Source organism: Diceros bicornis, chromosome 35, assembly GCF_020826845.1.
Source record: "Diceros bicornis minor isolate mBicDic1 chromosome 35, mDicBic1.mat.cur, whole genome shotgun sequence".
NCBI lineage: Eukaryota > Metazoa > Chordata > Mammalia > Perissodactyla > Rhinocerotidae > Diceros > Diceros bicornis.
Genome location: NC_080774.1, coordinates 368,992 through 382,073, shown reverse-complemented (window position 1 = coordinate 382,073; position 13,082 = coordinate 368,992). Strand labels below are relative to the sequence as shown.

Sequence of the window (13,082 nt, the reverse complement as noted above, 5' to 3'; positions counted from 1 at the left end):
TGACATGCACAAATTGCTTGACCTCTTAGGGCCTAACATCCCCACCTGTGGAACACCCTCTCCCCTGCGCTTTGGTCACAGAACTTAAGCGGTAGTGTTTCCTTTTCATTGAAATAAGACCAATGAGAAATCTTATTCAAGTCTTTTAAAAAACAGCAAAAGAAAACAAGTGCTTAAAACATAGCTGACAATGTTTCTAACAGGTGTTTCTAACAGCTGTGCCAATCAGTCACAGCCTCACATTTACAAAGGGCTGATTCCAAAGTCATTTCAAAGCATAAGTTTATCCTCCAAAATGAGAAATCTAAGGCAAAGAGGTAGATTAGCTGATCAGAACAATTACGGCAAACTTGAACACAGAACCCAGAGTCTGTTCTTCTGCTTGATGAACACTTGTTAGATAAAAACCCAAGTTTAGGGCCAGCCCCAGTCGCCTAGTGGTTAAATTCAGCACACTCTGCTTTGGGGGCCCGGGGGGCCCGGGGGTTCGGTTCCCAGGTGCAGACCAACACCACTGTGGCCATGCTGTGGTAGTGGCTCACATACAAAAAGAGGAAGACTGGCAGTGGATGTTAGCTCAGAGTGAATCTTCCTCAGCAAAAAATAAAACAAACAAACCCAAGTTTAACCAATGATGACTATACACCCACGTATCAAGCTCAGTTTCACCCACTAACATTTTTATACATAGACTTGTTTATACAGTAACTAAAACTTATGTCCTTATCAAAAGGAAAAAAGGAAGAAAGACTTCTTACAATTAAATAATTTTTAGTCTCTTCCCTGCCCCTTCACCCTGGTGGGTCAGTCAGTCCGCATTCCAAGAACCAAGATAGATGTGGAGGGAGGGAGGAAGGGTGCAAGTGTTTCCCACGAACAGCAGCGCCCAGTATCTCACAGAAATCAGCATCACTGGGATCCCGTGACATACCCATTATGCATCCAGGAAATTCCCTTTTTGCCCAAGCAAATTCAATTAAATGTGTTTCTGTCACTGGAAATGTGAGTTCCAACTAACACAGCCACTGACTGTCAGGCCTCCCCGGAAGGAAAACCAGAATACAAACGGGGCGCCACAGAGCTCAAGCAGAGCCACGAGACCCGGCCACAACTGACACGACTGTCTGCTCTCACACCAATGACCCCTGCAGCTCCACTGCGGGGTGAGGGGAAATCCTGCAGTTCAGGTACAAGTCAGTCAGGTCAATACCACTTTCTGATGGGTTTACAGATCGGGGAGAGTCTCTACATATTCCCGTTTACATAAAAGGAAATTTTTGAGCCATCATATTGCACTTTAAAAAAAACCTAAAAGAGCCAATAAACAATAACACTTAATTGTTTCCAAACACATACCTGATTATGGATAAACAAATAATGATGACAACGATGATGCGGGGACAACAAAAACGGCCACTACCACTTCCTGGATGCTTCCCGAGTGCCTGCCTTTCATGAGCGCCATTTCTTTTCGCCCTCACGACTACCCTAAGATGCAGGTACCACTGACCTTCCATTTTACACAAGAAGAGAGTGAGGCTGAGACAAATTAAGGATCTTGCTCGAGGGCTCATTACTCTTAGGGGAGGATCTAAAAGCTGGCTCTCTGTCTGTCCCACTGTAGAATCCTTGGTCTGGGGCTCATGCTGTTACCAGCCTTGCCTGGCATTTAAAGATTAGTAATCAACAAAGCCAATTAGGTGCTTGAACATTGTTTTACAAGAATCAGAATGCAATTTCTACTAGTAAATGAGTACCTATACACTCTACGATTTTCAAGCACACACTACACTGACCCTCCTGAGAAGGAAGAGGCATGAGAACTGAGTGAATAATTCACCCTGTACTTCTGATGCACAAATAACCCATCAGCTAACAGGCAAGTGTGATCTGATAATCCCTGGACCACTACTGGACCATTTCTGGATCCCAGTAAATAAAATTTTGGCAACCAAGCAACCAAAAAGGTAGAATGCTAGGCAGGGAACAATAACGTGTCAGTGAGGACTCACAGAAGCCTTAAGAGAAAACAGTGCTGCTCCATCCTGCTGGAGCAGAAGAGTGGGACAGTTCCTATTCTATTTAACATGCATGGTGCTTGATCTAAAATTGGCATCTTGGGGCTGGCCCTGTGGCATAGTGGTTAAGTTCAGCACACTTTGCTTCAGCGGCCCGGGTTTGTGAGTTCAGATCCCAGGCGTGGACCGACACCACTCATCAGCCATGCTGTGGGGGCGATCCACATATAAAAAAGTGGAGGAAGACTGGCAAAGATGTTAGCTCAGGGCTAATCTTTCTCAAGCCAAAAAAAAGAGGAAGATTGGCAACAAATGTTAGCTCAGGGCCAATCTTCCTCACCAATAAATAAATAAATAAATAAAAATAAAAAAGTTGGCATCAACCAAGAGAAAACACTTATCTGTGTACTAAAAACACACTTTGAATAAATAAAAAGTTCATTATGATCTTAAACACCACAGTCTTCCTCCAAAACCAAGCTGATCCACACCCTCCTGTTTAAAGGCAAAAAGTCAGCAGCACACAGAGTAACCAGAGACTTACGCTGTGCTTCATCACGCTGGTCAGGCGGTGCCAGCGAGCCCGGGGACTTTGGGAGGGCCTCAGGGTGAGCTGAGGTCCCATTGCCAGCTCCGTCCTCCAAGAGGCCATCCTGCACGGCCGACACACCATCCATGGTCAGGACGACACAGGCTGGGCTGACACTCAAGGGCTGCAAGAGAACTGCTAGCAAGTTTGGTTTCTGCCATTAGCAACAGCCAAGAGCTCCTGGGAAGGACTGCACTTGGTTTTCCATTTTCAGGAGGAGATTTAAAGTCTCAAAAATAGCTTGAAATCAAACCAAGTAATATCATGATACCTGACAGGAGAAAGAGAAAGAAGGTTTTATCAAACTTCATTTGTCAGATTGAGAGTAAGAATTCCAAGATTAACATTTGGTTCCCAAATTGCATCCGTATAACAAACAAATACACATTTATTGATGCAACAAATAATCCTAATCACCTACAGCATCCTAGGTTCTGAGTATAAAAAGCTGACCAGCCACACCAGGGCCCATTCCTGAAGGCGCTTATGTCTGTATGGGTGCTGGCTGAAGACCAACCTGCAGGCAGAGAAGCTCCATAACTGGCTCTGTAACTGTCACAGGTGGCCACCGAGCTGGGATGGGGCCTGGGAGACTGAGGAACTGGGTTTTTATTTATCTAAATTTAACTCATTTGAGTGTAAATAGCCACATGCATCTGTATTGGACACACAGGCCTAAGCACTCACAGGGCAAGCTCCCCTCCCAGGAGAGCTGGCGTGACAGTGCCCAAGGCCACAGCTTGGATCTAGAGGGGCAAAATGAAAGAAGCACTGCATGGGACATGGTGACTATGCACTGTATGGGGGAAGCAGGGAGACAAGGACACATGGAAAGGCAGCCACCTTGGACCAGGGGCAGAGAAAGCATCTCACAGAGGTGGCTGGTCCCATCTTTCATTTCTAGCAGGATCAGCTATCTTTTAGCCCATCCTGGTGGCTAAGTTTAAGGGAGCAAAGCTTTGCCCAAAGTTTGGCAGCTGGTTACCCCTTCTGAAGTGTACTGAGGATGTTATCAGTTCACTTCCTCATCAACAGATAAGGTGTGAGCTATTATTCATGCTGCAGAAATGTTAGCATTTACTTTATTTAAAATAAGTTTCATATTATCCTATGTACTCTTCTGTGTTTCATATGTTTCAGGACAAAAATGTACGTGACTTTCCTCTCCAGCTTACAAATCCCACAGACTTTTCAGATAAGAGCCTAAGCAGTGGCCCTCACAAGAAGGGGCCAACACTGACTCAACAGCAGTAGGACATAGGTGCACCTGTTTTTCCAGGAGCATTTACTCTGATAATCCTCTCTCACTCTGTCACCATGAATAGGCACCCACAGGTGGTTGGCATAACCTGGTCTACCCATGCAGCGAGTGACAGGTGATGGGAGTGTCCCTGTGTGCGAACCCAGAATGTGTGGCTCTAATAATCCACACGTTCCTCTCTGTTGTTGGCACCCTACAGACCAAAGACACTATGGGATAATAATAATGCTGTTAAGAATATAAAAAGGTTAGGTCTACTATGAAGTATAAAACTAGCAGTGAGGATTTGTATTAGAAAGGACTGTTGACTGAAACGTGTGAAAACCTGGGTAACTACCATCCAGTGTAGCTAATCAAAAAGCACTGGGCGCCAGTCTGGCTCACGGTGCCTGGCTCACAGAAGTATTTGAAAACTGAAAGGACACCTGAGTGAGAGAAATGGAGGGAGTTACTGAGGCTGGTCAAAACGTGATGCTGTATGCAAGTTCTCAATCTCGTTTCATCTCTGCAGTAACTGGTAACCTCTTTCACCCCTGGAGAGACTTTCCAGGTGGAGGGGTAGACAAATGGGCCCTTGGAGGCTCCACACCTGTCCTTATACATCCCACAGGCCCCTCTGAAAATCACCATTTCACAAGGTCCCAGCTCCATGGAAAACCATCGAGACGCCTAGCCTGCCTCTCAACTACAATCCCAGACATTCCCTGGGAACAGCTGGTGGCAAGCCCACGAGGCCAGGATGTAAAGCTGTCGAGAAGAAGCCCACAACGCAAGGCAAGGCACTTCAGCCAAAGGATGGCTAGGCTGCCCCTCCATCGCAGGCCTGCCACTTCAAGGACAGACAATTACAGACAGATGTGTAGGAACAAGCATGGTGGAATATGGAATCAACTGTCACTGCATACGGCCTACTGCATGTGCTGGTCATCCCAACAAGTTCCTTGACAAAAGAAAACGTTTGCATTTTGCTTTGAAACGTCTCTGTTTCTGCCTCTTAGGGGGCAGGGGTGAAGATGTCTAAATCACCAGTCTGCTGTCCACAATGCCTGGAAGGATAACAACGATAGATGAATGATTTTCAGGCAGAAGCTGATCCCTCTGCTGCGGACGCCCTTCTCCTCTTGACCACCAGGCAAATTCCCACGGATCCTTCCAAGTCTACCATTAGGTGCTGCTCTGAAGTCTCTCCTGGGCCTCAGGTAAAGCACCTGGCCCACTGCCTTCTGCCACCACGATATCCCCTGCATGCACATCACACTGCAGTGTGTCTCCTCCATCACACCGTAAGATCCTTGAAAGCAGAAACCACCACTCCAAGACTGCCCCACCCCTCTAATATCTTCCACTCAGAGCGGTGCTCAATGCAGGCTACTGACGGAAATCCTTGGCTCCATTGAGTTCCCCACTTAGGGACCAAGATAGTGGTTCCAAAACAAAATGATACAGTATTTGCATCCTTGAGTGTCAACACTGCCTTTTCAAATACAGAAAAATTCTATTTCTACTAAAAATACCTGGGCGCTACAGTTCCAATGGGGGCAAAGAAAGCCCCTGGGAATCATAAACTGGGAGGGCAGCATGTAATGGTCACAGCCCAGATAAGCAATGTCACCAGGATGAGGAGGAGGAGCAGGACAGCCAGCAGGACTGGATTTATCTACTAAAGACAGAACATGCCAAGCAGAGAAGTGGGGGCAGCCAAGGAGCCGCAGAGGAGAACGTGCCACCATAGAGGAAAGGCACATAGTGACAATGTCTGACCCTGATGCTGTCCAGGAAAGGGGAACATAGGCCGAGACGTCTGAGGTCCACTGATGAAGGCACGCTAAACATGGAGACAAATGCGTCAGCTTGTCTGAGCCCAATGCCATCACACACTACACTCATTTAATTCCTTTTGGATTTCTTGCTACACAAGAAACCTTCTAATTCCCAAGCAGTCCTACCCGCTCCAGAGATGGATGGTGCAGCCCTCCAGAATAGAGACCCCGTGACTGTGACTGGTCATGAAAGTGGCTCCTGTTCACATGCAGCCTGAAGCCGGACAAGAGAGAGAATTCACTGACTGCCCAAAGCAACCTTTGGTGAAGTGACACTTCTCCTGTGGGCACTGAACTGGCATTCCCTGTCTATCCTCAGTCTTAGGTGAATTTTACTTAGCATAACTCAGTCGTTCAGGGCCTCATTACCTCAGACTGCTGACAAAAACAGAACAAGGAGGAGGGTCAGACAGCTGGGAGCACATCACAAGGAAGCTGTTATTAGTAACATGCACTCCATTCTGTGACTTAAAAAAAATAAACAAACAAAGAGATCAGTCTTATCATAGCACCATTTTGACCACCTGCACTCTGCTGTGTTTCTGGAGGGAAGAGACAGGGCAAAGCCATCACTCACAACTACGCCGAGTGTTCGTACCTCTGGGCTCACCCCTGTCTGACATCAAGGGACTTCATGCTGAGAAACCACGGTCTCAGGCACCTGTATGACTTCCCGCTTCGCCCATACAGCAGATTACATGAATTCGGTGTAGACACATTAACAGCTCCAGCTACCCCATCTTATTTCAGTTGTTCCTACCGGCAATTAGGAACAACAGAGAACGGCTAAAGATAAACAGGATTCCTTTAAGAAGGTAATATCTAGCTGAGGCCACACTCGTAACCAAGTGAACAGAGACCAAGGCACCAAGTGAAAACCCTGAAGAGCCCCAGGTCACCGTCCAGCAGTGCTCCGTACAAGACAGGCTCTGGCGTCAGAGATCTGGGCTTCGGGTCGGGACTACTCCACCCTCAGCTGTGCGGTCACGGGCAGACTTCTAACCACAAGTCGCCAGTTTCCTCATTAGTAAGATGAGAAAAACAACACGAACTTTCTGCCAGTATTAAATGCAACAAGCACAGGGTCTGTCCTACGCGCTCAATAAATGGTAGTTATTATTATTAGTGTTATTTTCCTTTCAATTGTTATTTGTCAAAACTAATAGCTAAAAGGCGACTGAAAATATTCTCACTTAAGAAAGTATACTGCTGCTTAAAGCAACCGGCCAAAATAAGGCTACTTCTGAATCTGGGTAACATCAGATGACTTTTCGTTTCTTTTCTTGCCGTTCAAGGTACGCTGTGACTGAAAGCCATCAATCCAGTCAAGAGCTGTTTGCAGTTAAAGAGACAATTTACAATTTAAAGAACCCATGAGTCACCCGTTAGTGGCTCACGAGGTCCTAGCGGTGTTCAATCGCAGTGACAATAAAACCCAACCCTCGCAGGTGCACCGGAGCCGCGCACAGCGGCCCTCCCGCGGCGCCCGTGTCCTGCCACCCCTCCTCTGCCGCCACCCCTCCTCCGACCCCTGCCCAGGACGCCTAACCCCCCCCGCCCGGGTCTCCGCACGCGCCGTCCTCTGCCCGCAGCCCGCGCACCCGCAACGCCGCGCCGCCGGCTCCTCGTCAGAGGCCCGGGCGCCAGAGCCGCCTCCCCGCAGACCCCCGAGCACCCGGCGCGTCAGTGTCGCCTCCTTCGCCGTCTGCGGCCGGGGCCGGGCCCCGACAGGACTCCACCGCGCCCGCGACGGCCACCGACGGGCGCTCCGCAGACGCGCTCGGGACGGCGGGCCGCTGACCCGGGCCGGCGTCCCCGCGCCGGCGAAACGCCCGGAGCACCCAGCGCCGAGGCGGCACCGACGGAGCGCAGGCGCGGCCACCGGCCCCTCGACGCCGGCCCCGGCCCCGCGCCGGCGGCCGTCCTGACGGGACTCCCGCGAGAGGCCGGAGCGGGCGCCCGGGCCCGAGGCGGCGCCACGGGCGAGAGGGGCGCTCGCGGGCCCGAAGGCAACGGGTGTGCGGCCCCGCCCCCGCCCTGCCGCGCCCTCCCGGCCCAGCCCAGCCCCGCCCGGCGCCCTGGGACCCTCACCCGCGCCGCGGAGGCCGCGCCACCGACCCGACTGCTCCGGCGGAGACGTGGCCGCGCGAGGGGCGGGGCGCGGCGCGGCGCTGCGTCGGGCCCCCCGGAAACAGCCCCTGCGCGCCGCCTCCGTTCCGGAAGAGAAAACGTCCTCCTCTGCGCGCCGGCAGCGGTCCTCAGGCGGGACTGCCCCAGACGCAGGGTCGGGATCGAGCCCCCTAGCAACTGGCCCGACGCGAATTTCAGAAAGTGAGTTTGCGCCTCTTCCCTGTAGAAACTCAGCTTCCCAGACTTGCAGGACCGACTGCGACAGGAAGTTGGCATTGAGCTTCCGGCGGAAGTGGCGTGGCCTGCGCTCCGGTCCCCGCCCGGCCCATCCCGTCAACTTACGGGCGTGGCCGCTCTCGCCGCGGCCCCGTTTGGGGCGTGGCTAGTAAACGCGGGGGCGGAGTCATGCGGCGCGGAGGTGGGGCGCGCCGACTACTCCTCTCCGCCCACGGCACCCCAGACCCCAAACCTGCGCCGCGCCCGTGGTTGTTCATCTTTTCGTGTTTTGGCCTTTGCTTTACAGCAAGCCCTAATGTGGGGCAGTGGGTCCTCCCGCTCTATTCTTTTTCATGATTGCTCTAGCTATCTGGGTCCCGTGTCCTTCCGTATAACTTTTAGAATAAACTTGTCCATGTCTACAAAAATCCTTACTGGGATTTTGATAGGAATTGCATTAAAACTATAGATCGATTTGGGGAGAATTGATATCTTTACTATGTGGCTTTCACTCCATGAACATGGTATGTCTCTCCACTTATTTAGGTCTTCTTTCATTTCTTTCATCAGCGTTTTCTAGTTTTAAAAGCATGCGGGTGCACCTGTACATGTTTGGTGAAGTTTACATCTCAGTATTTCATTTTCTTTGGAGTGATTGTAAATGGTATTGTGTCTTAAATTTTGGTTTTCACGTGTTCATTGTTAGTGTATAGAAATGTGATGCAATTGTGTGTGTTGGTCTTGTATCCTGAGACCTTCCTGAATTCACTTATTAGTTCTAGGTATTTTTTTTTTTTTTTTTGTGAGGAGATCAGCCCTGAGCTAACATCCGCCAATCCTCCTCTTTTTTTTTTTTGCTGAGGAAGACGGCCCTGGGCTAACATCGGTGCCCATCTTCCTCCACTTTATATGGGATGCCGCCACAGCATGGCTTACCAAGCAGTGCGTCGGTGCGCGCCCGGGATCCGAACCAGCGAACCCCGGGCCGCCGCAGCGGAGCGCGCGCACTTAACCGCCTGCGCCACCGGGCCGGCCCCAGTTCTAGGTATTTTTTTGTTGTAAATTCCTTGGAATTTTACATGTAGACCATCATGTCATCTGGAAATGCAAAATTTAATTCAAAATGATCATGGACTTACGTGTCAAAATGTATGAAAATATAAAACTTTTACAAGAAAAATAGGAGAAAATTTTAAGGACTGAGGACTTCGTGAAGAGTTCTTAGACATGATGCCAAAAGCACAATCCACAAAAGAAAGCAATAAATTGGATTCCATCAAAAAAACTTTTGTTTTGGGGCCAGCCCCATGGCTTAGCGGTTAAGTGCACGCACTCTGCTACTGGCAGCCCGGGTTTGGATCCTGGGCGTGCACCGACGCACCACTTGTCTGGCCATGCTGAGGTGGCGTCCCACATACAGCAACTAGAAGGATGTGCAACTATGACATACAACTATCTTCTGGGGCTTTGGGGAGAAAAAGGAGGAGGCTTGGCAATAGATGTTATCTCAGGGCCGGTCTTCCTCAGCAAAAAGAGGAAGATTGGCATGGATGTTAGCTCAGGGCTGATCTTCTGCACAAAAAAAAAAAAAAAAAAAACTTTTGTTTTGAGAATGACTCCATTAAGAGAATGAAAAGACAAGCTATCGACTGTGAGAAAAATTTGCAAACCACATATTTGATGAAGGACTGGTACCTAGAATATATCGAGAACTCTCAAAACTAACATTAAAAAAATACAATTAGAAGATAAGCAAATATATGAAGAGACATTTCACTGAACAGGATATACGAATGGCAAATAAGCTTGTGAAAAATGTTCAACATCATTAGCTAGTATAGAGATGCAAATTAAGACCACCTGAGATATTACTACACACCTATCAGAGGAGCTAAAATAAAATAGTGGCAATACCAAATGCTGATAATGATGTGGAGAAACTAGATCTCTCATGCATTGCTGCTGGGAATGTAAAATGGTACAGCCACTCTGGAATATAGTTTGGCAATTTCTTTAAAAATTAAACATACGCTTAATTATATGACCCAGAAACTGCACTCCTGGATATTTAACTCGGAGAAATTTATGTCCACACAAAAACCTGTACACTATTGTTCACAGTAGCTTTATTTGTAGTAGTTCAAAACTGGAAACAACCAAAATTCAACCAGTCCTACAATGGATGAATGGTTATACAAACCATGGTACATCCATACCATGGAATTCTACTCCGCAATAAGAAGAAACTATTGATACATGCAACAATTTGGATCAATCTCAAGGGCATTATGCTGAGGGGAAAAAAATATCTCAAAAAGACTATAATGTATGATATGATTTCATGTATGTAACATTCTTGGAATCACAAAATTATAGAGATGGAAAGCAGATTAGTGGTTGCCAAGGGTTAGGAATGATGGGATGGGTATGACAAAGCAGGACAGGACGAAGGAGGTCTTTGTGGTGATAGAGCAGTTCTGCATCTTGATTGCAGTGATGATTCCATAAATCTGCACATGGGCTAAAATGACATGGAATTGTGCAAACACTTTGGACCATGTCAGTTTCCTGGTTTTGATGTTGTGCTATAGCTATGTAAAATGCAAGCAATGGGGGAAACTGGGGAGGTAATTAAATTAGCAAGAAAAATGTGACAAACACTAAATCTAAATACAAACGGAAACAAATGAGCCTAATGATATATTAAGTTGATGGCATATCCACACAGAAAAAAACTACTAATCTAAGTAAAATTTTTAACAGTTTTATTAAGGTATTATATACATACAATATAATTGACCCATTTCATGTGTACAATTCAATGATTTTTAAAGTAAATTTACAGTTACATTTACTACATTTTTATAAATAGAACTGGATTTACTACATCTAGTAAATAAAACTGGATTTACTACAGTTCAGTTTTAGAATATTTCCATAACCCCCAAACGATTCCTCTTGCCCATATGCATGCAGTCACTGCCCATTCCTTTTTTTTTTTTATAATTTTATTTATTTATTTTCCCCCCAAAGCCCCAGTAGATAGTTGCACGTCATAGCTGCACATCCTGCCCATTCCTTCTTCTCCAGCTCCTGACAACCACTAATGTACTCTCTATCTCTATGGATTGGCCTATTCTGGATGTTTCATATACATAGGATCACACAATATGTGGCCTTTTGTGACTGGCTTCTCATTTACTTAGCATAATGTTTTGAGATTCATCCATGTTTTAGCATGTATCAGAACTAGTTCCTTTTTGTGGCTGAATAATATTCCACTGTCTGGATATACCACATTTTGTTATCAATTCATTTGTTGTTTTTGGTTTTTGGTTTTTTTGCTGAGGAAGATTGTCCCTGAGCTAACATCTGTGTCCATCTTCCTCTATTTGTATGTGGGACACCGCCACAGCACAGCTTGATGAGTGGTGTGTAGGTCTGTGCCCAGGATCCAAACCTGTGAACCCCAGGCCACCGAAGTGGAGTGCACAAACTTAACCACTACACCACCGGGCCGGCCCTTATCATTCATTTGTTGACAGACACTTCCCAGTGCCTCGAACATCCTGGGCAATGTTCTGTGTGCAGGGTTAGATGGAGGAAGAGCAGGGACGAGATCCCAGCTCCAGTCTGGCTTCCTTTGTGTGGGGAGACCAGGCCTTCAGAGCAATAACGCGTGTGCATTAGAGTGGGAGGGGCTGCCGTTTACATTGGGCTGTCATTCGTTCATTCATTAAGTATTCATTGCGGCCAGCCGTATCCCGAGGACTATTCTAGACGCTGTACACAGTCCCTGCTGTCGTGGAAGTTACATTCTATTGGAGAACCAGACAACAAAAACAGACACGCAAGACAGGAAGTGAGGAGTGAAGAGAAGGACAGGGTAAGGAGGGGCAAGGAGGCGTGCAGCTATTTTAGACAGATGGTGTGGGGTGGCCCTCTCCCATGGGTTTGAACAAACGAATGAATAAAGTGAGATGAGGAGTCCTGCAGGGAACTGTGGGATCAGTGTTGCAGGATCGGGAACAGCAAGGGGAGCCATGTGTTCAGAGGTTTCTCAAGGAAGTCATTCTTGAGCTGAACTCGCACGACGAGGAGGCATGTAAAGCTCTGGGGAAAGAGCTTGAAGAGGAAAGGAATTCACACGTCCACAGGGTCCTCGACAAGGCTGAGGGGGCAAGCCGCCAGGGTCCGTCAGAGTGGTGGGGAGGCATCTGGCATGTTTGAAGAGATGGCTCAGGGGCCAGGCGGATGTGGGTTGTGGGGCAGCTTGAGACTTGGGCTCTGCTGGCCGCGGGCAGAGGCCGTGAGATGGAGCGCAGTGGGAGGGTCAAGGCCGAGTTCTGGAAGTAGTGCTCAGTGGACTTGCTGATGTGGGGGGCGGTGGTACTGAGGGAAGGAGAGACCGAGGATGACTCCTTGGGGGTCCAAGCCACTGGTGGGGGCCGAGCCATTTTCTGAGATGGGGGAGACTGTGAGGGCAGGCATGCATGGACAGGGCAGGGCTCTGTGCTGGAAAGAGTTCTCTTTGCCAAGTGGAGACCGCAAGCCGGCACCTAGAGATGAGTATTTGGGGTTCAAGGGATGGGCATCTCCCACGTAGACACGAAAGCCACAGGGTGGAGGAGCACCCGGGGAGCAGGTGTCGCTAGAGCAGGAGGGCTGTCTCTCATGCTTCAGAGTGGCCCCAGCCCAGGGCAGATGCTCAGCCACATCCCATCAAGAAGCTAAGGTGCCCCCGGGGGCTCAGCTGAGCAGAGACTTCTCCACCTCTTACTGCAAAGCCTCAGAAAACACTGGACCCTTCCTAAACACTGAGAACCAAAGGAGGAGAGTGTGGGGTGTGTGTATTAGCTTCCTGTTGCTGCTGTAACAAATCACCACAAACTTAGTGGCTTAAAACAACAGTTCATTCCCTCACAGTTCTGGAGGTCAGACATCCAAAATCAGGGTGTCTCAGGGCCGTGTTCCTTCTGGAGGCTCTGGGGAGGGTGTGTTTCCTTTGCCTTTTCCAGTTTCTAGGGCATCTCTGGGCTCCTGGCCCC

At 48.5% G+C, this 13,082-nt stretch overlaps 1 protein-coding gene across 5 annotated transcripts in view; it reads right to left on the bottom strand.

Annotated features, from left to right (window-relative positions):
- The window catches only part of GOLGA3 (golgin A3), a 50,181-nt gene extending 42,378 nt beyond the window's left edge, over nt 1-7,803 (bottom strand). For 3 of the 5 annotated variants that reach the window (XR_009216817.1, XM_058531097.1, XM_058531100.1), the window contains exon 1: nt 2,563-7,120. Coding sequence is in view for 4 of the 5 variants with exons in the window: in XM_058531097.1 (XP_058387080.1) it covers nt 2,563-2,695 (133 nt within the window). In the remaining variant the exon portion in view is untranslated. Of the gene's footprint in view, nt 1-1,510; nt 1,663-2,562; nt 7,121-7,779 lie in introns of those variants that run through there. The other 2 variants (XM_058531098.1, XM_058531099.1) reach the window with 2 other exon arrangements.
- Between the last annotated feature and the right edge of the window lie 5,279 nt (nt 7,804-13,082).